The 25,021-nt window shown below is 50.5% G+C and overlaps 1 protein-coding gene across 1 annotated transcript in view; it reads left to right on the forward strand.

Annotated features, from left to right (window-relative positions):
* Window positions 1-18,587, forward strand: part of cacna1fb (calcium channel, voltage-dependent, L type, alpha 1F subunit) — a 94,212-nt gene extending 75,625 nt beyond the window's left edge. Inside the window, exons 32-51 of the mRNA XM_075475852.1 lie at window positions 1,526-1,609; window positions 1,714-1,842; window positions 1,983-2,048; window positions 2,494-2,585; window positions 3,141-3,300; window positions 3,376-3,503; window positions 3,750-3,846; window positions 3,987-4,089; window positions 5,274-5,375; window positions 5,451-5,581; window positions 6,831-6,962; window positions 7,045-7,102; window positions 12,484-12,706; window positions 12,784-12,891; window positions 12,990-13,093; window positions 13,164-13,276; window positions 13,451-13,649; window positions 13,728-13,790; window positions 16,813-16,913; window positions 17,001-18,587. Of these exons, the coding sequence (XP_075331967.1) occupies window positions 1,526-1,609; window positions 1,714-1,842; window positions 1,983-2,048; window positions 2,494-2,585; window positions 3,141-3,300; window positions 3,376-3,503; window positions 3,750-3,846; window positions 3,987-4,089; window positions 5,274-5,375; window positions 5,451-5,581; window positions 6,831-6,962; window positions 7,045-7,102; window positions 12,484-12,706; window positions 12,784-12,891; window positions 12,990-13,093; window positions 13,164-13,276; window positions 13,451-13,649; window positions 13,728-13,790; window positions 16,813-16,913; window positions 17,001-17,264 (2,457 nt within the window). The 3' untranslated portion in view covers window positions 17,265-18,587. The remainder of the gene's footprint in view (window positions 1-1,525; window positions 1,610-1,713; window positions 1,843-1,982; window positions 2,049-2,493; window positions 2,586-3,140; window positions 3,301-3,375; window positions 3,504-3,749; window positions 3,847-3,986; window positions 4,090-5,273; window positions 5,376-5,450; window positions 5,582-6,830; window positions 6,963-7,044; window positions 7,103-12,483; window positions 12,707-12,783; window positions 12,892-12,989; window positions 13,094-13,163; window positions 13,277-13,450; window positions 13,650-13,727; window positions 13,791-16,812; window positions 16,914-17,000) is intronic.
* The last annotated feature ends 6,434 nt before the right edge of the window (window positions 18,588-25,021 follow it).

Raw genomic sequence — 25,021 nt, forward strand, 5'->3', positions numbered from 1 at the left:
GTGAACACACTTGTGAACACCCGTGAACACCTGTTTACACCTGCGAACATCTGTTTACACCTGTGAACACACCTGTGAACACACCTGTGAACACACCTGTGAACACCTGTAAACACACCTGTGAACACCTGTAAACACACCTGTGAACACCTGTGAACACCCGTGAACACCCGTGAACACCTGTTTACACCTGCGAACATCTGTTTACACCTGTGAACACACCTGTGAACACACCTGTGAACACTCGTGAACACCTGTGAACACACCTGTGAACACACCTGTGAACACACCTGTGAACACACCTGTGAACGCCTGTGAACACACCTGTGAACACACCCGTGAACACCTGCGAACACACCTGTGAACACTCGTGAACACCTGTGAACACACCTGTGAACACACCTGTGAACACACCTGTGAACACACCTGTGAACACGCCTGTGAACACACCTGTGAACACATCTGTGAACGCCTGTGAACACACCTGTGAACACACCCGTGAACACCTGCGAACACACCTGTGAACGCCTGTGAACACACCTGTGAACACACCTGTGAACACACCTGTGAACACACCTGTGAACACTCGTGAACACCTGTGAACACACCTGTGAACACACCTGTGAACACATCTGTGAACGCCTGTGAACACACCTGTGAACACACCTGTGAACACACCTGTGAACACACCTGTGAACACATCTGTGAACGCCTGTGAACACACCTGTGAACACACCCGTGAACACCTGCGAACATCTGTTTATACCTGTGAACACCTGTGAACACACCTGTGAACACACCTGTGAACACATCTGTGAACGCCTGTGAACACACCCGTGAACACCTGCGAACACACCTGTGAACACACCTGTGAACACATCTGTGAACACATCTGTGAACGCCTGTGAACACACCTGTGAACACACCTGTGAACACATCTGTGAACACATCTGTGAACGCCTGTGAACACACCTGTGAACACACCCGTGAACACCTGCGAACATCTGTTTATACCTGTGAACACACCTGTGAACACACCTGTGAACGCACCTGTGAACGCACCTGTGAACACACCTGTGAACACACCTGTGAACACACCTGTGAACGCACCTGTGAACGCCTGTGAACACACCTGTGAACACACCTGTGAACGCACCTGTGAACGCCTGTGAACACACCCGTGAACACCTGCGAACACACCTGTGAACACACCTGTGAACACACCTGTGAACACACCTGTGAACGCACCTGTGAACGCACCTGTGAACGCACCTGTGAACACACCTGTGAACACACCTGTGAACGCCTGTGAACACACCTGTGAACACACCTGTGAACACACCTGTGAACACATCTGTGAACGCCTGTGAACACACCTGTGAACACACCTGTGAACACATCTGTGAATGCCTGTGAACACACCTCTGAACACCTGTGAACACACCTGTGAACACATCTATGAACACCTGTGAACATCCACAGGTACGAGGGTCCCAGGTTTCACTCCTCTGTCTTCTCCCTTCAGCACTACTTTATCGACCCGTGGAACTCCTTTGACGCTCTGATCGTGGTCGGCAGCGTGGTCGACATCGTGGTCACCGAGTTCAGCGTGAGTATGGAAACGGAATCATCTGACTTTGTTCAGCCAACCAGGGCCTGGCTGCTCTCGGAGGTTCTGATTGGCTGTCCTTTCTCACACCTTCCCTGTGTCAGAGTGGAGACGACAGCTCCCGGGTGTCCATCACCTTCTTCCGCCTGTTTCGAGTGATGCGGCTGGTGAAGCTGCTGAGCAAAGGCGAAGGGATCCGGACGCTGCTGTGGACGTTCATCAAGTCACTGCAGGTCAGAGGGGCGGGGCTAACACAGAGGGAGGGGCCACCTGCCTGCTGAGCTCTGACAGAGCCAGAGGTTGACGGGTTGAATCCTGGCTGTGGCTCTGCTGCCTTGCTCAGGGTCAGACTCACCTGGTCCTCTCTCTGCAGGCGCTGCCGTACGTCGCTCTGCTCATCGCCATGATCTTCTTCATCTACGCCGTCATCGGCATGCAGGTGAGTTTCTGCAGGGGGCGCCGGGACCTGATCCAGAACCAGAACCAGAACTAGAACCAGAACCAGAACCAGAACCCAGGCTTCTACGGACCTACAGTGCACCTCAGTGCTGCCATCTGGAGCACCTCAGGGCTCAGGTTCAGGACCGCTCAGGTGCAGGACCCGAGGGGCTCAGGTTCAGGGGAACACAGTGAAATTAGGAACTTTCCGCAGCCGCCCCATGTACAGAGGCTTAGTCCTCAATGCAGCGGGCCCCGGTTCGACTCCCGCACCGAGCGGCCCTTTGCTGCGTGTCTTCCCCATCTCTCTGCCCCCTGCTTCCTGTCTCTCTCACACTGTCCTATCATTAAAGCCATAAAAAGCCCCAAAAAATACTTTAAAAAAAGAAATTAGGAACTTTCCCAGAAAGCTTTGAGTTTGAATCTGTGCTGTTTGTGTTTGTCAGACCTTTGGGAAGGTGGCGATGCAGGACTACACCCACATCAACAGAAACAACAACTTCCAGACGTTTCCTCAGGCTGTGCTCCTCCTCTTCAGGTCAGACCCTCCTCCTCCTCTTCATCATTCAGGACTTTGTGTGTTCTGGTTGCTTTACCTGCGCTGAAAAAACAAACTGATGTAACTCGGGCTCAGCAATTTTATCGATACTGCGATATATATCGATATTTCGTTTCCCGATAAAGTATCGTTTTTTTGAGTCGCAATTTTTTTTTTTTTTAAAGCAAACTTTATTGAAAAGTCAGACGTTACAATCAGTGAAAACATGGAACATTAAGGTAATACAACACAATGCCAGGGGGTCACATTATACAAAACAGTGATAAATTAGTTCATAAATATCGTATCGTACCGTATCGCATCGAATTGCATCGAATTGTATCAAATCGTATCGTATTGTATCGAATCGTGAGATTAGTGTGTCACTACAGCCCTGGATGTGACAGTATGTTTTAAATATGGGATTATATCAAAATGATCATACACATCTTATGTAAAACTGTGAAAATAGAAATATATAAAAGTAAAGGTATGTGCTATAACTTTCCCAGATTTATTCCGGAACCACAGCTGTTGGACTGTTTCTGTGTGCAGGTGTGCGACAGGTGAGGCGTGGCAGGAGATCATGTTGGCCAGCCTTCCAGGTAAACGCTGCGACCCGGAATCGGACTTCGAACCAGGTGAAGAGTTTACCTGCGGCAGCACCTTCGCCATCGTTTATTTCATCAGCTTCTTCATGCTGTGTGCTTTCCTGGTGAGAACACACACATTTACACACACATTTACACACCTTCAGTTTGCTACCTGAGCTGAACTTCCTCTCCCTCAGATCATCAACCTGTTCGTCGCCGTCATCATGGACAACTTCGACTACCTGACGCGTGATTGGTCAATCCTGGGGCCGCATCATCTGGACGAGTTCAAGAGGATCTGGTCTGAGTATGACCCAGAGGCCAAGTACGTTCCAGATGTTCAGATCAGCTTTCTCCTTAGCCAGCTTAGCTTAGCATGAGAGCTGTTAGCTCTCTGCTCTGATTCCCTGTTTTCATCCTCAGGAGAGACATTTGTAAAGTGTGGAAACAATAGAACTGAGTTCTTCTAAGTTAACTTAATTCCGGAGCTTGTTGATCTGAATTTAAATTTCAATGAGTCTGATTGGTCAGAGGAGCTGATGTTAAACTGCTGAATGTTGTGTTGTCTCAGAGGTCGGATCAAGCACCTGGATGTGGTGGCTCTGCTCCGGAGGATTCAGCCTCCCCTGGGCTTCGGGAAGCTCTGCCCTCACAGGGTGGCCTGTAAGGTAAATACCTACCTCACCCCATGGGGCCTCACCCTCACCCCATGGGGCCTCAGCCTCACCCCATCAGCCTCACCCTCACCCCATGGGGCCTCAGCCTCACCCCATCAGCCTCACCCATGCCCTCTTCCTCCCCCTCTCAGCGCCTGGTGGCCATGAACATGCCTCTGAACGCAGACGGGATGGTGACCTTCAACGCGACGCTCTTCGCTCTGGTTCGCACGGCGCTCAAGATCAAGACTGAAGGTATGTGACCGGTCTGTGGTGGCTGGCTCAAAGGCTGCAGGGCAGCGTGCTGATCATCACATCGGAGGGATTCAATTCAGCTTTATTTATTAAGCACCAAATTACAACAAACGTCATCTCAGGGCACCTAAAAGATACAGTCCAATTCATTCAGAGCCAATTAGAAAAGTAGCCGAGCTCAGGAAACAGATTGATTTGACCCTCCCAGAGAGGGGCCTGATAACTGAAGGCTCTGCCTCCCAAACTGGCAGCTGGTTCCACAGAGAGGGGCCTGATAACTGAAGGCTCTGCCTCCCAAACTGGCAGCTGGTTCCACAGAGAGGGGCCTGATAACTGAAGGCTCTGCCTCCCAAACTGGCAGCTGGTCCCACAGAGAGGGGCCTGATAACTGAAGGCTCTGCCTCCCAAACTGGCAGCTGGTTCCACAGAGAGGGGCCTGATAACTGAAGGCTCTGCCTCCCAAACTGGCAGCTGGTTCTACAGAGAGGGGCCTGATAACTGAAGGCTCTGCCTCCCAAACTGGCAGCTGGTTCCACAGAGAGGGGCCTGATAACTGAAGGCTCTGCCTCCCAAACTGGCAGCTGGTTCCACAGAGAGGGGCCTGATAACTGAAGGCTCTGCCTCCCAAACTGGCAGCTGGTTCCACAGAGAGGGGCCTGATAACTGAAGGCTCTGCCTCCCAAACTGACAGCTGGTCCCACAGAGAGGGGCCTGATAACTGAAGGCTCTGCCTCCCAAACTGGCAGCCGGTTCCACAGAGAGGGGCCTGATAACTGAAGGCTCTGCCTCCCAAACTGGCAGCTGGTTCCACAGAGAGGGGCCTGATAACTGAAGGCTCTGCCTCCCAAACTGGCAGCTGGTTCCACAGAGAGGGATCTGATAACTGAAGGCTCTGCCTCCCAAACTGGCAGTTGGTTCCACAGAGAGGGGCCTGATAACTGAAGGCTCTGCCTCCCAAACTGGCAGCTGGTTCCTCAGAGAGGGGCCTGATAACTGAAGGCTCTGCCTCTCAAACTGGCAGCCGGTTCCACAGAGAGGGGCCTGATAACTGAAGGCTCTGCCTCCCAAACTGGCAGCTGGTTCCACAGAGAGGGGCCTGATAACCGAAGGCTCTCAGTGAGGAATGAAAGGTGTCAGACTGGTGTAACTGTAACTTGACTCCGCCCCCTGGATGCTGTTTCTAGGCAACCCTGACCAGGAGAACGAGGAGCTGAGGGGGATCATCAAGAAGATCTGGAAGAGGATGAAGCCAAAGCTGCTGGACGAAGTCATACCGCCACACGAAGGTACCGCTGCCGCTCACCGCCGCCGGTTCTGGTTCTGCAGGTTCTGACACTGAACTGTCCTCTCTCCGTCCGCAGAGGAGGAAGTCACAGTCGGGAAGTTTTACGCAACGTTCCTGATCCAGGATTACTTCCGGAAGTTCAGGAAGAGGAAAGAGAACGGAGATCTGACCGGAGAGTCCGACACCACCAACCCGTCTGCCATCCAGGTAGGATGAGAATTAACTTAACTTAACTTTAATAAAGGTTCGATTCTGTAAACTGTCGTCAGTGAAACTTAAAACTTAAACTTGCTTCCGATCAGAGGTGGGCAGAGCAGCCAAAAATTGTACTCAAGTAAAAGTACTGTTACTTCAGAATAATATGACTCGAGTAAAAGTAAAAAGTATTCATCCAAATAATTACTTGAGTAAGAGTAATGTAGCGGAGTAAGAGGACAGTTTCTGCTGCACAAATCTACTCAAGTAAAAAGTATAGAGATTTAAAACTACTCCGAGAAGTATAATGTTTTCAAAAACTTACTGAAGTAAATGTAACTCGTTACTACCCACCTCTGGTTCTGAGTAACACATTTTAAGACCGGGTCATGTGTTCGTACAGGAAGTAACAAGCTGATGATTAAAGAACATACGACACCTAGTGGTCACGAGAAGAACTGCATGTGAAGTGTTAAATTGGTCCTGTGATGATAGCATGGTGCACACAATGGCTGTGTTCGAAACTACATACTACAAACTACATACTACATACTGAAGCTGATTTCTCTTAAGCTCTAAACTCTGTAAACTTTAGCAACATTCGAAACATTTTCAGGTGAGAAAGTAGTCGTTTAGATCCCCAACGTGTTGAAAACCTGACAAAATACCGGCTGTTTACAATTTTGTTCCCACGAATTCGGCGCTACTAAAGCTAGCCGCAGTGAGCAACGCACTTCCTGTTATTTTCACAAAATAAAATACCCGTTGCCTTTTATCATAGGGAAAGCCATTACCATACAATTGGTGCTTTTGTTTTGAAAACAGGAAGTGAACCTACCCTCGTTGTAGCTAGCTTGAAACTGCCGTTTTGACAGGAAATGACGATCGGCGACGTCACGTTGCGTTGCATCTTGGGTAGTTTGAGTATGAGTAGTAACCTCATGATGCATACCCAACATTTCGGAGAATCTAGTATGCATCCAGGAACTTCTCGCTTACTCAAACTCGCTTACTAACTCAGAAAGTTAGTAGGAGTGGGGCGGTCGGTGGCGTAGTGGGCTGAGCAGCCGCCCCATGTACAGAGGCTACAGTCCTCGCTGCAGCTGGCCCCGGTTCGACTCCCGCACCGAGCGGTCCTGTGCTGCGTGTCTTTCCCCTCTCTCTGTGTTCATAAACTTACATTTGATCATCTCAGGCTGAAGAGATGCCTTTAGGAAGCAGAGCACAGCTTCTTCTGTAATGATTTATTATCCCCGTTCAGCTGTGCAAAGCCGGCCTGAAGACGCTGCAGGATCTGGGTCCAGAGATGCGTCTCGCTTTGAACGAGGACCTGGAGGATGAGGAGGAGGCCATGATGGAGGACGAGGAGCTGGAGGAGGATGCTGCGTACCCGGTACTCATTCTGCCTTTTGAGCTGAACTGAGCTGGTTCAACTGGACCTGGTGATTAACGGTCTTCTGTTCCCGTCTCAACAGGCTGAAAACGGCTTCGGAGCGGAGAAGGAGCGACGAGGCTCCATTCTGACACCTACTGGTAAAAAACACCATTACATCCTATCATCACACTGACCTGAGACTGTTTTTTTTTTTTAGAACTTACATTTTTATTATTATTTTCACAGAGCTATTATACAGCCATACATCAGTGGTCCACGAGTGTTGACAATATGAAGTTTTCAAAAAAGAAAAATACATAAATAAAACATCTTAGCATGACATCTGACAGCTTCAGCATCACATCTGTACTCATCACCATACAACCCTCAAATAAGGATACGCTGCTGGCCCCCAGCGCAGGCTAAAAGTAGTTTTTTGAAGTCTTAATGAGTAGGTTATCTTTTTCATTTGATATAATTCCCTTAGTTTTCGAACCCATAAGTTGTAGGAGGTTTACGCGCCCCAATGAGTCTGGGAGCTATGCTGCCCGGGGGTTTAAGGGTCACCCAAGGCAAACAGATCCTAGATGAGGGACCAGACAAAGAACAGCTAATAAAACCCCCTATGATGCACAAAATTACATTACATTTCAGTCATTTTGCAGATGCTTTTATCCAAAGCGACTTACAATAAGTGTGTTCCACATCGGCAGGCAAAAGAACTTCAGCTCACAAGAAATCATAAGTGCATTTCCTTCCAAAACCAAAGAGCTAAGAGCATAACTAGTGCTAGAGTAAATGCGGTAAGTTAGGTACCGAGACAAATGGGAAGACAATTTAGATTAAATTATTGGACAACACATTCCTTCGCCCGGACGTGGGTCACCGGGGCTTCCCCCTGGAGCCAGGCCCAGGGGTCTGGTCTGTGCCCGTGGGGCTCGGTCGGGCACAGCCCAAAAGTATGACGTGGGTCCCCCTCCCATGGGCTCACCACCCGTGGGAGGGGCCATGGGGGTCGGGTGCAGTGTGAGCTGGGCGGCAGCCGAAGGCGGGGACCTTGGCGGTCTGATCCTCGGCTACTGAAGCTGGCTCTTGGGACGTGGAACGTCACCTCTCTGCTGGGGAAGGAGCCTGAGCTGGTGCGCGAGGCTGAGCGGTTCCGGCTAGATATAGTCGGACTCACCTCGACGCATGGCTTGGGCTCGGGAACCAGCCTCCTCCAGAGGGGTTGGACTCTCTTCCACTCTGGAGTTGCACGCGGTGAGAGGCGTAGAGCAGGTGTGGGCATACTTATTGCCCCCCGGCTGTGCGCCTGTACATTGGGGTTTACCCCGGTGGACGAGAGGGTAGCCTCCCTCCGCCTTAGGGTGGGGGGACGGGTCCTGACTGTTGTTTGTGCTTATGCACCGAACGGCAGTTCAGAGTACCCACCCTTTTTGGAGTCCCTGGAGGAGGCACTGGAGAGTGCTCCTCCGGGAGACTCCCTCGTCCTGCTGGGGGACTTCAATGCTCACGTGGGCAATGACAGTGAGACCTGGAGGGGCGTGATTGGGAGGAACGGCCCCCCGATCTGAATCAGAGTGGTGTTTTGTTGTTGGACTTCTGTGCTCGCCACGGACTGTCCATAACGAACACCATGTTCAGGCATAAGGGTGTCCATATGTGCACTTGGCACCAGGACACCCTAGGCCGCAGCTCGATGATCGACTTTGTGGTCGTATCGCCGGACTCGCGGCCGAATGTCCTGGACACTCGTGTGAAGAGAGGGGCGGAGCTGTCAACTGATCACCACTGCTGGTGGGGGAGGAAGCCGGTCAGACCTGGCAGGCCCAAACGTATTGTGAGGGTCTGCTGGGAACGGCTGGCGGAATCCCCTGTAAGGAGGAGTGACAGTGCACCATCAACACCGTGTATGGTGAGGGCGGGGCTCTGCTGACCTCAACTAGGGACGTTGTGAGTCGGTGGGGGGAATACTTCGAGGGCCTCCTCAATCCTACCGACACGCCTTCCGATGAGGAAGCAGAGTTGGGGAGCTCGGACGTGGGGCCTCCCATTTCTGGGGCTGAGGTTGCCTTTCTGTCAAAAAACTCCTCGGTGGCCCCGGGGGGGGGGATGAGGTCCGTCCTGAGTTCCTCAAGGCTCTGGATGCTGTAGGGCTGTCTTGGTTGACACGCCTCTGCAGCATCGCGTGGACATCGGGGGCAGTGCCTCTGGACTGGCAGATCGGGGTGGTGGTCCCCCTCTTTAAAAAGGGGGACCGGAGGGTGTGTTCCAACTATAGGGGGATCACACTCCTCAGCCTCCCTGGTAAGGTCTTTTCGGGGGTACTGGAGAGGAGGATCCGCCGGATAGTCGAATCTCGGATTCAGGAGGTGCAGTGTGGTTTTCGTCCTGGCCGTGGAACAGTGGACCAGCTCTATACCCTCGGCAGGATCCTGGAGGGAGCATGGGAGTTCGCCCAACCGGTCTACATGTGTTTTGTGGACTTGGAGAAGGCGTTCGACCGTGTCCCTCGGGGAGTCCTGTGGGGGGTGCTCCGGGAGTATGGAGTGCCGGACTCCTTGATATGGGCTGTTCGGTCTCTGTATGACCGGTGTCAGAGTTTGGTCCGCATTGCCGGCAGTAAGTCGGACATGTTTCCTGTGAGGGTTGGACTCCGTCAGGGCTGCCCTTTGTCACCGATTCTGTTCATAATTTTTATGGACAGAGTTTCTAGGTGCAGCCAGGGCGTTGAGGGGGTCCGGTTTGGCGACCTCAGAATCGGGTCTCTGCTCTTTGCGGACGATGTGGTTCTGTTGGCGTCGTCGGGCCGTGACCTTCAGCTCTCACTGGAGCGGTTCACAGCTGAGTGTGAAGCAGCTGGGATGAGAATCAGCACCTCCAAATCTGAGACCATGGTCCTCGGCCGGAAAAGGGTGGAATGCCTCTCCGGGTCGGGAATGAGATCCTTCCCCAAGTGGAGGAGTTCAAGTATCTCGGGGTCTTGTTCACGAGTGAGGGACGAATGGAACAGGACATTGACAGACGGATCGGTGCGGCGTCTGCAGTGATGCGGGCTCTGCACCGGCCCGTCGTGGTGAAGAAGGAGCTGAGCCAGAAGGCCAAGCTCTCCATTTACCGGTCAGTCTATGTTCCTACCCTCACCTATGGTCACGAGCTGTGGGTAGTGACCAAAAGAACGAGATCCTACCCTCACCTGTGGTCACGAGCTGTGGGTAGTGACCGAAAGAACGAGATCCTACCCTCACCTGTGGTCACGAGCTGTGGGTAGTGACCGAAAGAACGAGATCCTACCCTCACCTGTGGTCACGAGCTGTGGGTAGTGACCGAAAGAACGAGATCCTACCCTCACCTGTGGTCACGAGCTGTGGGTAGGGACCGAAAGAACGAGATCCTACCCTCACCTGTGGTCACGAGCTGTGGGTAGTGACCGAAAGAACGAGATCCTACCCTCACCTGTGGTCACGAGCTGTGGGTAGGGACCGAAAGAACGAGATCCTACCCTCACCTGTGGTCACGAGCTGTGGGTAGTGACCAAAAGAACGAGATCCTACCCTCACCTGTGGTCACGAGCTGTGGGTAGGGACCGAAAGAACGAGATCCTACCCTCACCTGTGGTCACGAGCTGTGGGTAGTGACCGAAAGAACGAGATCCTACCCTCACCTGTGGTCACGAGCTGTGGGTAGTGACCGAAAGAACGAGATCCTACCCTCACCTATGGTCACGAGCTGTGGGTAGGGACCGAAAGAACGAGATCCTACCCTCACCTGTGGTCACGAGCTGTGGGTAGGGACCGAAAGAACGAGATCCTACCCTCACCTGTGGTCACGAGCTGTGGGTAGGGACCGAAAGAACGAGATCCTACCCTCACCTATGGTCACGAGCTGTGGGTAGAGACCGAAAGAACGAGATCCTACCCTCACCTATGGTCACGAGCTGTGGGTAGTGACCGAAAGAACGAGATCCTACCCTCACCTGTGGTCACGAGCTGTGGGTAGTGACCGAAAGAACGAGATCCTACCCTCACCTATGGTCACGAGCTGTTGGTAGTGACCGAAAGAACGAGATCCTACCCTCACCTATGGTCACGAGCTGTGGGTAGGGACCGAAAGAACGAGATCCTACCCTCACCTGTGGTCACGAGCTGTGGGTAGGGACCGAAAGAACGAGATCCTACCCTCACCTATGGTCACGAGCTGTGGGTAGAGACCGAAAGAACGAGATCCTACCCTCACCTATGGTCACGAGCTGTGGGTAGTGACCGAAAGAACGAGATCCTACCCTCACCTGTGGTCACGAGCTGTGGGTAGTGACCGAAAGAACGAGATCCTACCCTCACCTATGGTCACGAGCTGTTGGTAGTGACCGAAAGAACGAGATCCTACCCTCACCTATGGTCACGAGCTGTGGGTAGGGACCGAAAGAACGAGATCCTACCCTCACCTGTGGTCACGAGCTGTGGGTAGTGACCGAAAGAACGAGATCCTACCCTCACCTATGGTCACGAGCTGTTGGTAGTGACCGAAAGAACGAGATCCTACCCTCACCTATGGTCACGAGCTGTGGGTAGGGACCGAAAGAACGAGTTCCTACCCTCACCTGTGGTCACGAGCTGTGGGTAGGGACCGAAAGAACGAGATCCTACCCTCACCTGTGGTCACGAGCTGTGGGTAGGGACCGAAAGAACGAGATCCTACCCTCACCTGTGGTCACGAGCTGTGGGTAGGGACCGAAAGAACGAGATCCTACCCTCACCTATGGTCACGAGCTGTGGGTAGGGACCGAAAGAACGAGATCCTACCCTCACCTGTGGTCACGAGCTGTGGGTAGGGACCGAAAGAACGAGATCCTACCCTCACCTATGGTCACGAGCTGTGGGTAGGGACCGAAAGAACGAGATCCTACCCTCACCTGTGGTCACGAGCTGTGGGTAGGGACCGAAAGAACGAGATCCTACCCTCACCTGTGGTCACTCACGAGCTGTGGGTAGTGACCGAAAGAACGAGATCCTACCCTCACCTATGGTCACGAGCTGTGGGCAGTGACCGAAAGAACGAGATCGCGAATACAAGCGGCCAAAATGAGTTTCCTCCGCAGGGTGTCTGGGCTCTCCTTTAGAGATAGGGTGAGGTGAACAGGTGTACAGGTGAACAGGTGTACAGGTGTACAGGTGTACAGGTGAACAGGTAAACAGGTAAACAGGTGTACAGGTGAACAGGTGTACAGGTGAGCAGGTGTACAGGTGAACAGGTGTACAGGTGTACAGGTGAACAGGTGTACAGGTGAACAGGTGTACAGGTGTACAGGTGAACAGGTGTACAGGTGAACAGGTGTACAGGTGAACAGGTGTACAGGTGAGCAGGTGTACAGGTGAACAGGTGTACAGGTGAACAGGTGTACAGGTGTACAGGTGAACAGGTGTACAGGTGTACAGGTGAACAGGTGTACAGGTGAACAGGTGTACAGGTGTACAGGTGTACAGGTGAACAGGTGTACAGAAGGTGTCAGCTGTTTGTTGTTCCCACTGTGCTTCTGCAGGTCCTGGTGGGGTCGTGGGTGATGGGGGCGTCTCTAATGGCGGTCTGATCCATCGGGTCGGCTCTCTCACCAAGATGGCGAATGGGAACGAACACGATGAACACCTTCATCGCGCGGACAGCTTGAGGTCATCTGCCAATCATCACCACCGCCGCCCATCGGCCAGAAACGGCCTGCTGGACTACGCCCACAAGAGGCCGTCCTACCACAAGCATCACGGCAGGTGTGTTCAGAGGGGACTGGAGCAGCTTTCTGATTGACAGATGGCTCAGCCAATCACACTCATCTGTTGGTCTGCAGGAGGGACTCCAGAGACCGAACCTGGAGGAACGGAGACGTGGAGGCGTACGGAGAGCAAGGTTACTACAGCCGAGAGGAAGACAACGAGAGTATCACCTCCACAGACAGGTACGCTGACAGACAGACGACTGATTAATGCTGATTTTTTCTGATTGATGACCTCATCGTGTGCGCAGACATTACCTTGACGAGCCTCCTCTCTACAGAGACTACGATGGCCACACCCCCTTCACCAACAGTACCTATGGTAACGGCTACAGCGAGGGCAGGAGGACGACCCGGCGACGCCTACTTCCTGCCACGCCCACAGGTGAGAGTCGCGAGACGTGCTCTGACATCAGAGCCCATCTGTGACATCATGATTTTGTTTGGTCCCTCAGGGAGGAAGCCGTCCTTCAACATCCAGTGTCTGCGGCGGCAGGGCAGCAGCGACGACCTGCCCATCCCCGGGACTTACCACCCCACGTCACCGCCACGCCATGCACGCACTCAGGTAACACGCACTCAGGTAACACGCACTCAGGTAACACGCACTCAGGTAACACGCAGTCAGGTAACACGCACTCAGGTAACACGCACTCAGGTAACACCACTCAGGTAACACCACTCAGGTAACACCACTCAGGTAACACACACTCAGGTAACCCGCCCCTCTCCTCCCCCTCAGCACACCTCCAACAGCTACGACTCCCGCCGCTCCTCAGGGCGCTCCTCGGCGGCGTCCTCAGCATCCTGGGCGAACCCGTGTCCTCGCCGCGGCCGCCTCCTGTACGCCCCCCTGATCCTGGTGGAGGAGGAAGGCAGCCAACCCTGGGGGGGCGCGGGGGGAGGAGGTGGCGAGGGGAAGAACCCACCTTCAGAGAGAGGTGAGGAGGCAGACTTTCACCTGTCAGGTGCAGGAAGTCCAGAGTTTGACCAAAGATCTGCTTCCTGTCTCCCGACAGGCGTGAGCGTGACGGGTGCGGCGCCCAGAGCGGCGTGGTACGGCGAGCCTGCAGGGATGCCAGGTGGGAGGAGCCAACAGATTTACAAAGAATGGCTGTCAGTGGTCTGTGTGAACGTGTCTGATTGTGTCATGTGAATGTGTCATGTGACTGTGTCATGTGGCTGTATCATGTGACTGTGTCATGTGGCTGTGTCATGTGGCTGTGTCATGTGACTGCGTCATGTGACTGCGTCATGTGACTGTGCCATGTGGCTGTGTCATGTGACTGCATCATGTGACTGTGCCATGTGTCCTGTTAATGTGTCATGTGACTGTTTCATGTGAATGTGTCATATGACTTTCATGTGAATTCGTCATGTGACTGTCATGTGACTGTGTCATGTGGCTGTGCCATGTGACTGTGCCATGTGACTGTCATGTGGCTGTGTCATGTGACTGCGTCATGTGACTGTGCCATGTGTCATGTGAATGTGTCATGTGACTGTGCTATGTGACTGTGCTATGTGACTGTGTCATGTGAATGTGTCATGTGACTGTGCCACGTAACTGTCATGTGGCTGTGTCATGTGACTGTGCCATGTGAATGTGTCATGTGACTGTGCCATGTGACTGTGCCATGTGAATGTGTCATGTGACTGTGCCACGTAACTGTCATGTGGCTGTGTCATGTGACTGTGCCATGTGACTGTGCCATGTGACTGTGCCATGTGACTGTGTCATGTGACTGTGCCACGTAACTGTCATGTGGCTGTGTCATGTGACTGTGCCATGTGACTGTGTCATGTGGCTGTGTCAGTGGCTGTGTCATGTGTCATGTGAATGTGTCATGTGACTGTGCTATGTGACTGTGTCATGTGAATGTGTCATGCGGCTGTGTCATGTGACTGTGTCATGTGACTGTGTCATGTGACTGTGTCATGTGACTGTGCCACGTGACTGTCATGTGGCTGTGTCATGTGACTGTGCCATGTGACTGTGTCATGTGGCTGTGTCAGTGGCTGTGTCATGTGTCATGTGAATGTGTCATGTGACTGTGCTATGTGACTGTGTCATGTGGCTGTGTCAGTGGCTGTGTCATGTGACTGCGTCATGTGACTGTTTCATGTGAATGTGTCATGTGACTGTGCTATGTGACTGTGCCAGGTGACTGCGTCATGTGACTGTTTCATGTGACTGCGCCATGTGACTGTGTCATTTGACTGTTTCATGTGACTGTGTCATGTGGCTGTGTCATGTGACTGTGTCATGTGACTGAGCCAGGTGACTGCGCCATGTGACTGTGCCAGGTGACTGCGTCATGTGACTGTGTCATGTGACTGTGTCATGTGACTGTTTCATGTGCCTGTCATGTGCCTGTCATGTGACTGTGCCATGTGTCTGTCTCATGTGTCATGTGACTGTCATGTTTCATGTAAATATGTCACGTGAATGTGTCATGTGAATGTGCCATGTGACTGTCATGTGGCTGTGTCATGTGACTGTCATGTGAATGTGTCATGTGACTGCGTCATGTGGCTGCGTCATGTGGCTGCGTCATGTGGCTGCGTCATGTGGCTGTGCCATGTGTCTGTGTCATGTGACTCATGTGAATGTGAATGTGTCACGTGTCATGTTAATGTGTCATGTGACTGTTTCATGTGACTGTCATGTAACTGTGTCATGTGTCATGTGAATGTGAATGTGTCATGTGAATGTGTCAGTGTCATGTGTCGTGCCTGTGTCATGTGCCTGTGTCATGTGACTGTCATGTGACTGTGCCATGTGACGGTTTAATGTTAATGTGTCATGTGCCTGTGTCATGTGACTGTCATGTGTCATGTGGCTGTGTCATGTGTCATGTGGCTGTGTCATGTGAATGTGTCGTGACTTTTTCATGTGACTGTGTCATGTGAATGTGACATGTGACTGTGCCATGTGACGGTTTAATGTGAATGTGTCAAGTGGCTGTGCCATGTGACTGTGTCATGTGGCTGTCATGTGGCTGTCAAGTGGCTGTGTCATGTGACTGTCATGTGAATGTGTCATGTGACTGCGTCATGTGGCTGCGTCATGTGGCTGCGTCATGTGGCTGCGTCATGTGGCTGCGCCATGTGGCTGCGTCATGTGACTCATGTGAATGTGAATGTGTCACGTGTCATGTTAATGTGTCATGTGACTGTTTCATGTGACTGTCATGTAACTGTGTCATGTGTCATGTGAATGTGAATGTGTCATGTGAATGTGTCATGTGAATGTGTCAGTGTCATGTGTCGTGCCTGTGTCATGTGCCTGTGTCATGTGACTGTCATGTGACTGTGCCATGTGACGGTTTAATGTTAATGTGTCATGTGCCTGTGTCATGTGACTGTCATGTGTCATGTGGCTGTGTCATGTGTCATGTGGCTGTGTCATGTGAATGTGTCGTGACTTTTTCATGTGACTGTGTCATGTGAATGTGACATGTGACTGTGCCATGTGACGGTTTAATGTGAATGTGTCAAGTGGCTGTGCCATGTGACTGTGTCATGTGGCTGTCATGTGGCTGTCATGTGGTTGTGTCATGTGGCTGTGTCATGTGACTGTCGTGTGGCTGTGCCATGTGACTGCGTCATGTGACTGTGCCATTGGTCATGTGAATGTGTCATGTGACTGTTTCATGTGAATGTGTCCTGTGACTGTGCTATGTGATTGTGTCATGTGGCTGTGTCATGTGACTGTGTTATGTGAATGTCTCATGTGAATGTATCATGTGACTGTTTCATGTTTCTGTGTCATGTGACTGTCATGTGACTGTGCCATGTGTCTGTGTCATGTGACTGTCATGTTTCATGTGAATGTGTCACGTGAATGTGTCATGTGACTGTTTCATGTGAATGTGTCATGTGGCTGTGTCATGTGCCTGTGTCATGTGACTGTGCCATGTGACGGTTTAATGTGAATGTGTCATGTGCCTGTGTCATGTGACTGTGTCATGTGACTGTGCCATATGTCTGTGTCATGTGTCATGTGACTGTGTCACGTGTCATGTGAATGTGTCATTTAACTGTCATGTGACTGTGTCATGCGACTGTGTCATGCGACTGTGTCATGTGCCTGTGTTGCAGCTCCGCCCCCCTACCGGGCGTACACCACCCTCAGAGTTCCCTCCCAGCTCGGCGCCCAGTTCACGGAGAAGCGTGGATCGGCTGACAGTCTTGTGGAGGCGGTGAGCAAACCTGATCGATCACTGATCAATGAGGATGAGAGCGTTTCCGTGGAGCTTGATCGAGGTTCTGTTCTGGTCTCTCTGCAGGTTCTGATCTCAGAGGGACTCGGCCTCTACGCCCGGGACCCAAAGTTTGTGGCATTCGCCAAGCGAGAGATCGCGGACGCCTGTCACATGACGGTGGACGAGATGGAGTCTGCCGCCAGCGACCTGCTGGGCTCCGGGAGCCATGGCTTTCTCAACAGCGCCGCCACCGACCCGGCCGCCCTCTACAGCGACGAGGAGCCAATCAGAACGAGCCGCGATGAGGACGAGCTCGCCGATGAGATGACCTGTGTGACCTCGTTCTGAGGCTCTGGACCAATCCGACGCAGAGGTGGGGCATCCGTGGTCATGGAGGGATGTTTGACATTTGATTGACAGGACAAGTAACCAGTCACAAGGAGGGGGCGGGGTTTAATCTAAGTGTTGACCAATGAGAGGAGATGGAGGTTGAATTCAGAGAAGAAGACGAGGAAAGGAGGAAGGAAAGGATGAAATGAAGAAGGGATGAAACAAAGGGAGAAAAATTTAGAAAGAAGGAAACAAGATGGAGGATGAAGGGATGAGAAAAGAAAGGAGGAGCAACAGAGAGAAGAGACTTTGATTCATCCTCTTAAAGTTTTTATATGTTCTGATTTAAAACTTATTTAGAACTGCAGCCGGACCGGTTCTGATGGTTCTGTTCCGAGTCACGACCCGAACAGACGAAGAAGAACTGCAGCCGGACCGGTTCTGTTCCGAGTCACGACCCGAACGGAAGGAGGAGAACTGCAGCCGGACCGGTTCTGTTCCGAGTCACGACCCGAACGGAAGGAGGAGAACTGCAGCCGGACCGGTTCTGTTCCGAGTCACGACCCGAACAGACGAAGAAGAACTGCAGCCGGACCGGTTCTGTTCCGAGTCACGACCCGAACGGAAGGAGGAGAACTGCAGCCGGACCGGTTCTGTTCCGAGTCACGACCCGAACAGACGAAGAAGAACTGTAGTCGGACCGGTTCTGTTCCGAGTCACGACCCGAACGGAAGGAGGAGAACTGCAGCCGGACCGGTTCTGTTCCGAGTCACGACCCGAACGGAAGTAGGAGAACTGCAGCCGGACCGGTTCTGTTCCGAGTCACGACCCGAACGGAAGTAGGAGAACTGCAGCCGGACCGGTTCTGTTCCGAGTCACGACCCGAACGGACGAAGAAGAACTGCAGCCGGACCGGTTCTGTTCCGAGTCACGACCCGAACGGAAGTAGGAGAACTGCAGCCGGACCGGTTCTGTTCCGAGTCACGACCCGAACAGACAAAGAAGAACTGCAGCCGGACCGGTTCTGTTCCGAGTCACGACCCGAACAGAAGGAGGAGAACTGCAGCCGGACCGGTTCTGTTCCGAGTCACGACCCGAACGGACGAAGAAGAACTGCAGCCGGACCGGTTCTGTTCCGAGTCACGACCCGAACGGAAGGAGGAGAACTGCAGCCGGACCGGTTCTGTTCCGAGTCACGACCCGAAGAAGGTTCTGCTGGATTATCCCGACCTGAAAACTTCTTTATGTTTTTATCTGAGAAAAAGTTATTTATCAGCTGAAAGAAGTTTGTGTTTATTTATTTTCTATGACTCTGATATTTATGTATTTATGTATTTAGGGGGCGGGTTTGATGTCATGTGACTCACGGGGGGTGGGTGGGGGGAAAAAACAAAAGCTGTGTAAAAATTAGCCCCACAGAAACCTAAACTGTCTCCCTGATGACTTCTTTAATTCTTAAATCATTTTATTCTATTTTTACTCACATTTCAGAAAAATTAATAAAATCTCAAATCAAATTTCCTCCCACTTCCACCTCTGTTTGAGTCGTAGCTCCTCCCACTTCATTCCTCTGAGTCTTAGCTCCTCCCACTTCATTCCTCTGAGTCTTAGCTCCTCCCACTTCCACCTCTGAGTCGTAGCTCCTCCCACTTCATTCCTCTGAGTCGTAGCTCCTCCCACTTCATTCCTCTGAGTCTTAGCTCCTCCCACTTCATTCCTCTGAGTCTTAGCTCCTCCCACTTCCACCTCTGAGTCGTAGCTCCTCCCACTTCATTCCTCTGAGTCGTAGCTCCTCCCACTTCATTCCTCTGAGTCGTAGCTCCTCCCACTTCATTCCTCTGAGTCGTAGCTCCTCCCACCGGCGAGGTGAGCTGAGACAGAACGGGATCATCTGACTCAAACTTGAACTGTTTCTGTCAGACGAGCATCAAATCTGTTTGAAATGTAGGATTAACAAGCCACGCCTCCTTCAGGCCGCAGGTGACGAGGCCACGCCCCTCTGAAGGAGGTCTTTCTCACCTCCAGCTTTATTCGAGCCGGACGTCCTCTCTGAAGCTCCAGCAGCTGCAGGATGAACTGAGAAAAGTCTCTGTTGGTCGGGTGTGTTTCGGTTTCTCTTCCCCATGTCTGATATTCTTTATTCAGAGGTTCAGCTCTGTGTTGGATTCTGTGTTTTTGGCTCATCTTCTCATTTCCTCCCACAGTTTCCCAGCAGTTAAGGGCTTTTTCCTCAGATGTTAAACCTGCTGAGTTCAGCTGAGATTCTGTTCTGTCTGAATTTTCCTCCAATAAAGACCCAAAGCAAGCTGCGGGACTCGTCTGTGACTCACAGTGATAACACAACTACAGCTTTGATTTTAGAAAAGTTTTAGAAAAGTTTACTGAAGTACAACAGATGTATTCATTCATTAGTTTGAACCTTTGTGGGCCCAGGCCCCCCAGAACACCACCACCAACAGCCTGACTGTATACAGAAAATCAGCTCTACTGGATGTATAGGAACATTTATTCAGATTTACAGGAACCTCAACAGGTCTAACAGAGCTGTAGGCTATCTGAGCAGATAAAAACACCTTTGAGTTCAGCCATTAGCTTTTCTATTCCTCCTCCAACACTCTGCTTCTCATTCTGTTACAGCAACATGAAAAAAACAACACGATTTACTCTCTGCATGCATTCCAGCTTCTATAACCTTTAAAAGTCTTTAAAAATATCACAATTTCCTAATGCCTAAGATAGTTTAGTGAATAGCTTTAATAGGCAGAACAGGATATTGTGTTTGCCATGGAACTGTTTAAGCCTGAATGCAAACGTTGTGTATATAAGGAATTACAGTGGGTTAGGGCCTATAGGTAGGGTTAGGGCATATAGGCAGGTTTAGGGGTTAGGTAGGTTAAGGGCCTATAGGCAGGTTTAGGGGTTAGGTAGGTTTAGGGCCTATAGGTAGGTTTAGGGCCTATAGGCAGGTTAAGGGCCTATAGGTAGGTTTAGGGCATATAGGTAGGGTAAGGGGTTAGGTAGGTTAAGGGCCTATAGGCAGGTTAAGGGCCTATAGGCAGGTTTAGGGGTTAGGTAGGTTTAGGGCCTATAGGTAGGTTTAGGGCCTATAGGCAGGTTTAGGGGTTAGGTAGGTTTAGGGCCTATAGGTAGGTTTAGGGCCTATAGGCAGGTTTAGGGGTTAGGTAGGTTAAGGGCCTATAGGCAGGTTTAGGGGTTAGGTAGGTTTAGGGCCTATAGGTAGGTTTAGGGCCTATAGGCAGGTTTATGGGTTAGGTAGGTTAAGGGCCTATAGGCAGGTTTAGGGGTTAGGTAGGTTTAGGGCCTATAAGTAGGTTTAGGGCCTATAGGCAGGTTTAGGGCCTATAGGCAGGTTTAGGGGTTAGGTAGGTTTAGGGCCTATAGGTAGGTTTAGGGCCTATAGGTAGGTTAAGGGCCTATAGGTAGGTTAAGGGCCTATAGGTAGGTTTAGGGGTTAGGTAGGTTAAGGGCCTATAGGTAGGTTTAGGGCCTATGGGTAGGTTAAGGGCCTATAGGTAGGTTAAGGGCCTATAGGCAGGTTAAGGGCCTATAGGTAGGTTTAGGGGTTAGGTAGGTTTAGGGCCTATAGGTAGGTTTAGGGCCTATAGGTAGGTTAAAGGCCTATAGGCAGGTTTAGGGGTTAGGTAGGTTAAGGGCCTATAGGTAGGTTAAAGGCCTATAGGTAGGTTTAGGGGTTAGGTAGGTTTAGGGCCTATAGGTAGGTTAAGGGCCTATAGGCAGGTTTAGGAGTTAGGTAGGTTAAGGGCCTATAGGTAGGTTAAAGGCCTATAGGCAGGTTTAGGGGTTAGGTAGGTTAAGGGCCTATAGGTAGGTTTAGGGCCTATGGGTAGGTTAAGGGCCTATAGGTAGGTTAAGGGCCTATAGGCAGGTTAAGGGCCTATAGGTAGGTTAAGGGGTTAGGTAGGTTTAGGGCCTATAGGCAGGTTAAGGGCCTATAGGTAGGTTAAGGGCCTATAGGTAGCTTTAGGGCCATAGGTAGGTTAAGGGGTTAGGTAGGTTAAGGGCCTATAGGCAGGTTAAGGGCCTATAGGTAGGTTAAGGGCATATAGGTAGGTTAAGGGGTTAGGTAGGTTAAGGGCCTATAGGTAGCTTTAGGGGTTAGGTAGGTTAAGGGCCTATAGGTAGCTTTAGGGCCATAGGTAGGTTAAGGGGTTAGGTAGGTTAAGGGCCTATAGGTAGGTTTAGGGCCTATAGGCAGGTTAAGGGCCTATAGGTAGGTTTAGGGCATATAGGTAGGTTAAGGGCATATAGGTAGGTTAAGGGGTTAGGTAGGTTAAGGGCCTATAGGTAGCTTTAGGGCCTATAGGTAGGTTAAGGGGTTAGGTAGGTTAAGGGCCTATAGGTAGGTTTAGGGCCTATAGGTAGCTTTAGGGCCTATAGGTAGGTTAAGGGGTTAGGTAGGTTAAGGGCCTATAGGTAGGTTTAGGGCCTATAGGCAGGTTAAGGGCCTATAGGTAGGTTTAGGGCCTATAGGTAGCTTTAGGGCCTATAGGTAGGTTTAGGGCCTATAGGCAGCTTTAGGGGCCTATAGGTAGCTTTAGGGGTTAGGTAGGTTTAGGCCTATAGGCAGGTTTAGGGGCCTATAGGTAGCTTTAGGGGTTAGGTAGGTTTAGGGCCTATAGGCAGGTTTAGGGGCCTATAGGTAGGCTTTAGGGGTTAGGTAGGTTTAGGGCCTATAGGTAGCTTTAGGGCCTATAGGTAGCTTTAGGGGTTAGGGTAGGTTTAGGGCCTATAGGTAGCTTTAGGGCCTATAGGTAGGTTTGAGGGCCCTATAGGTAGCTTTAGGGTTAGGTAGGTTTAGGGCCTATAGTAGCTTTAGGGCCTATAGGTAGGTTTAGGGCCTATAGGTAGCTTTAGGGGCCCTATAGGTAGCTTTAGGGGTTAGGTAGGTTTAGGGCCTATAGGTAGCTTTAGGGCCTATAGGTAGGTTTAGGGCCTATAGGTAGCTTTAGGGCCTATAGGTAGGTTAGGGCCTATAGGTAGCTTTAGGGGCCTATAGGTAGCTTTAGGGGTTAGGTAGGTTTAGGGCCTATAGGTAGCTTTAGGGCCTATAGGTAGGTTTTAGGGGCCTATAGGTAGCTTTAGGGCCTATAGGTAGTGTTAGGGCCTATAGGTAGGGTTAGGGGCTGTAGTGGCCATTTGTCCATAAAATAGGCCCTCCAGAAAAACGCGATTTTGAGATCACTGGTTTTATTGCAAAATCAGCAAAAATACCGCTGATTATGCGGGGGTCAATATTTTTAAAAAAAGCAGCATATTCACCGCAATAATCACATTTTCCGCCCAAAATATGCACGCTTGATTTCACAATCTCCGCACCTTTTCTGCATCGGTAGCTTTAGGGCCTATAGGCAGGTTTAGGGGTTAGGTAGGTTTAGGGCCTATAGGCAGGTTAAGGGCCTATAGGCAGGTTTAGGGGTTAGGTAGGTTTAGGGCCTATAGGTAGGTTTAGGGCCTATAGGCAGGTTTATGGGTTAGGTAGGTTAAGGGCCTATAGGCAGGTTTAGGGGTTAGGTAGGTTTAGGGCCTATAGGGTAGGTTTAGGGCGTATAGGCAGGTTTAGGGCCTATAGGCATGGTTTAGGGGTTAGGTAGGTTTAGGGCCTATAGGTAGGTTAAGGGCCTATAGGCAGGTTATGGGCCTATAGGTAGGTTTAGGGCCTATAGGTAGGTTTAGGGGCCTATAGGTAGCTTAGGGATTAGGTAGGTTTAGGGCCTATAGGTAGCTTTAGGGCCTATAGGTAGCTTTAGGGGTTAGGTAGGTTTAGGGCCTATAGGTAGCTTTAGGGCCTATAGGTAGCTTTAGGGGTTAGGTAGGTTTAGGGCCTATAGGTAGGGTTAGGGCCTATAGGTAGGGTTAGGGCCTGTAGTGGCCCATTTGTCCATAAAATAGGCCCTCCAGAAAAACGCGATTTTGCGATCGCTGGTTTTATTGCAAAATCAGCAAAATACCGCTGATATGCGGGGGTCAATATTTTTCCAAAAAGCAGCATATTCCACCGCAATAATCACATTTTCCGCCAAAATATGCACGCTTGATTTCACAATCTCCGCACTTTTCTGCATAAAGTTGGGAAGAGAAAAAAATGTCTAAATGAACCAAATTAACTGGTGATGTAATTTATAATCCGACTCGCGGCTTGCGACGTCATTGCCACCGACACACACAAGGAAAACAGCCCCGTAGTGTGAAGAGAAAATTAACGAGAGACAAAATGAAAAAAGCTAATCGATCTCACCTACCGACGCACATTACTGCCAAAGACCGGGCAAACCAGTACCCCCGATGTCTTGCACAAAAGCGGGGGGAAACTATTCTGCAGCCCGTGCAACTGTGTGTTGGAGCATAAAAGAAAATTGTCGGTGACGTGCCACTTTACCAGCGCGAAACATTTGAAAATGCATTCTGCAGCTGCGGAAAGGAAAGCCAAAGCCAGACAGCTGACGTTCACCGAGGCATCAACCTCCAAAACCATTGGGAGGGCTACCAGAAACAAGGCAGCATTTATTTTATCTTTTACAATTCTGTGACTCAGGAAGTTTAAGCCATGTTTTTTATTTATGACTGATTGTGAAGACTGCTCAAGTTGTTAAAATAAAAAAACCTTCTGTGAAGTAACTTGGTTCCAGTATGCTTGTTTATCATAGGAGGTCTTTAAAATGACTCTTTTTCATCCAGTAGCAGCATATTTTGCAACTTTGCATAATTCACAACTTTTTGGCATAATTCGCATTTTCCGCAACTTCTCGCAATTTCACGGCATAAAATCATTAAAAAACCCGCATATTCAATCGCAAAATCCAAGATTTTAGCCCGCAAGATCAAGGATTATGCCGCGTAATCAAGGATTTATGCCCGCGTTTTTCTGGAGGGTCTAATAAAAAACTAATTAAACTTAAACCAAACAAAATCAAAAGACCACTGATGCACCATGGGGGATGTGGTTTAACGCAGGCAAAAGAAGACTGAATGTCCACAAAATTAATTCTTGCGTTTTTCTGATTATTTATTTCCAAACAATAAAACAAACTCCAGGTGCCTACCTACATAAATAGACTCAGGTGCCCAATGTGACCCAATTAGCAAAATATTCAAAACAAATAACTAACTAAGAATATTAGCAAGAAAAATCTAATCTAAATAAAGCACTGAAATGAATCAAATAAAGTTACTCATAATTAGCTAATTAAATTTACAACTAGAACCAAAAAACAAAACTAACTCTACAAATAGCTCCCACAGGGCCTATAGGTAGGTTTAGAGCCTATAGGCAGTTTTATGGCCTATAGGTAGGTTTATGTCCTATAGGCAGGTTTATGGCCTATAGGTAGGTTTATGGCCTATAGGCAGGTTTATGGCTATAGGTAGGTTTAGAGGCCTATAGGCAGGTTTATGGCCGTATAGGTAGGTTATGGCCTATAGGTAGGTTTATGGCCTATAGGTAGGTTTAGGGCCTATAGGCAGGTTTAGGGCCTATAGGCAGGGTTAGGGCCTATAGGTAGGTTTAGGGGCCTATAGGCAGGCGTGGGTGTCGACACAACAGAATACACATCTCTTACCTCCCTCCACTCAATTCTTAGTTCTCCTTGTTGCTTCTGACTGTAAGAATTTCCTTATGTCCATGACCACGATGACGCAGGGGCCGGCCCAAGCCTTTATGGGGCCTTAAGCAGAATTTCATTTGGGGCCCCCCTACCATCACCCTCAGCTCCAGATGGCCTCATTATTCCATAGGA

Source organism: Odontesthes bonariensis, chromosome 10 (assembly GCF_027942865.1).
Source record: "Odontesthes bonariensis isolate fOdoBon6 chromosome 10, fOdoBon6.hap1, whole genome shotgun sequence".
Classification (NCBI taxonomy): domain Eukaryota; kingdom Metazoa; phylum Chordata; class Actinopteri; order Atheriniformes; family Atherinopsidae; genus Odontesthes; species Odontesthes bonariensis.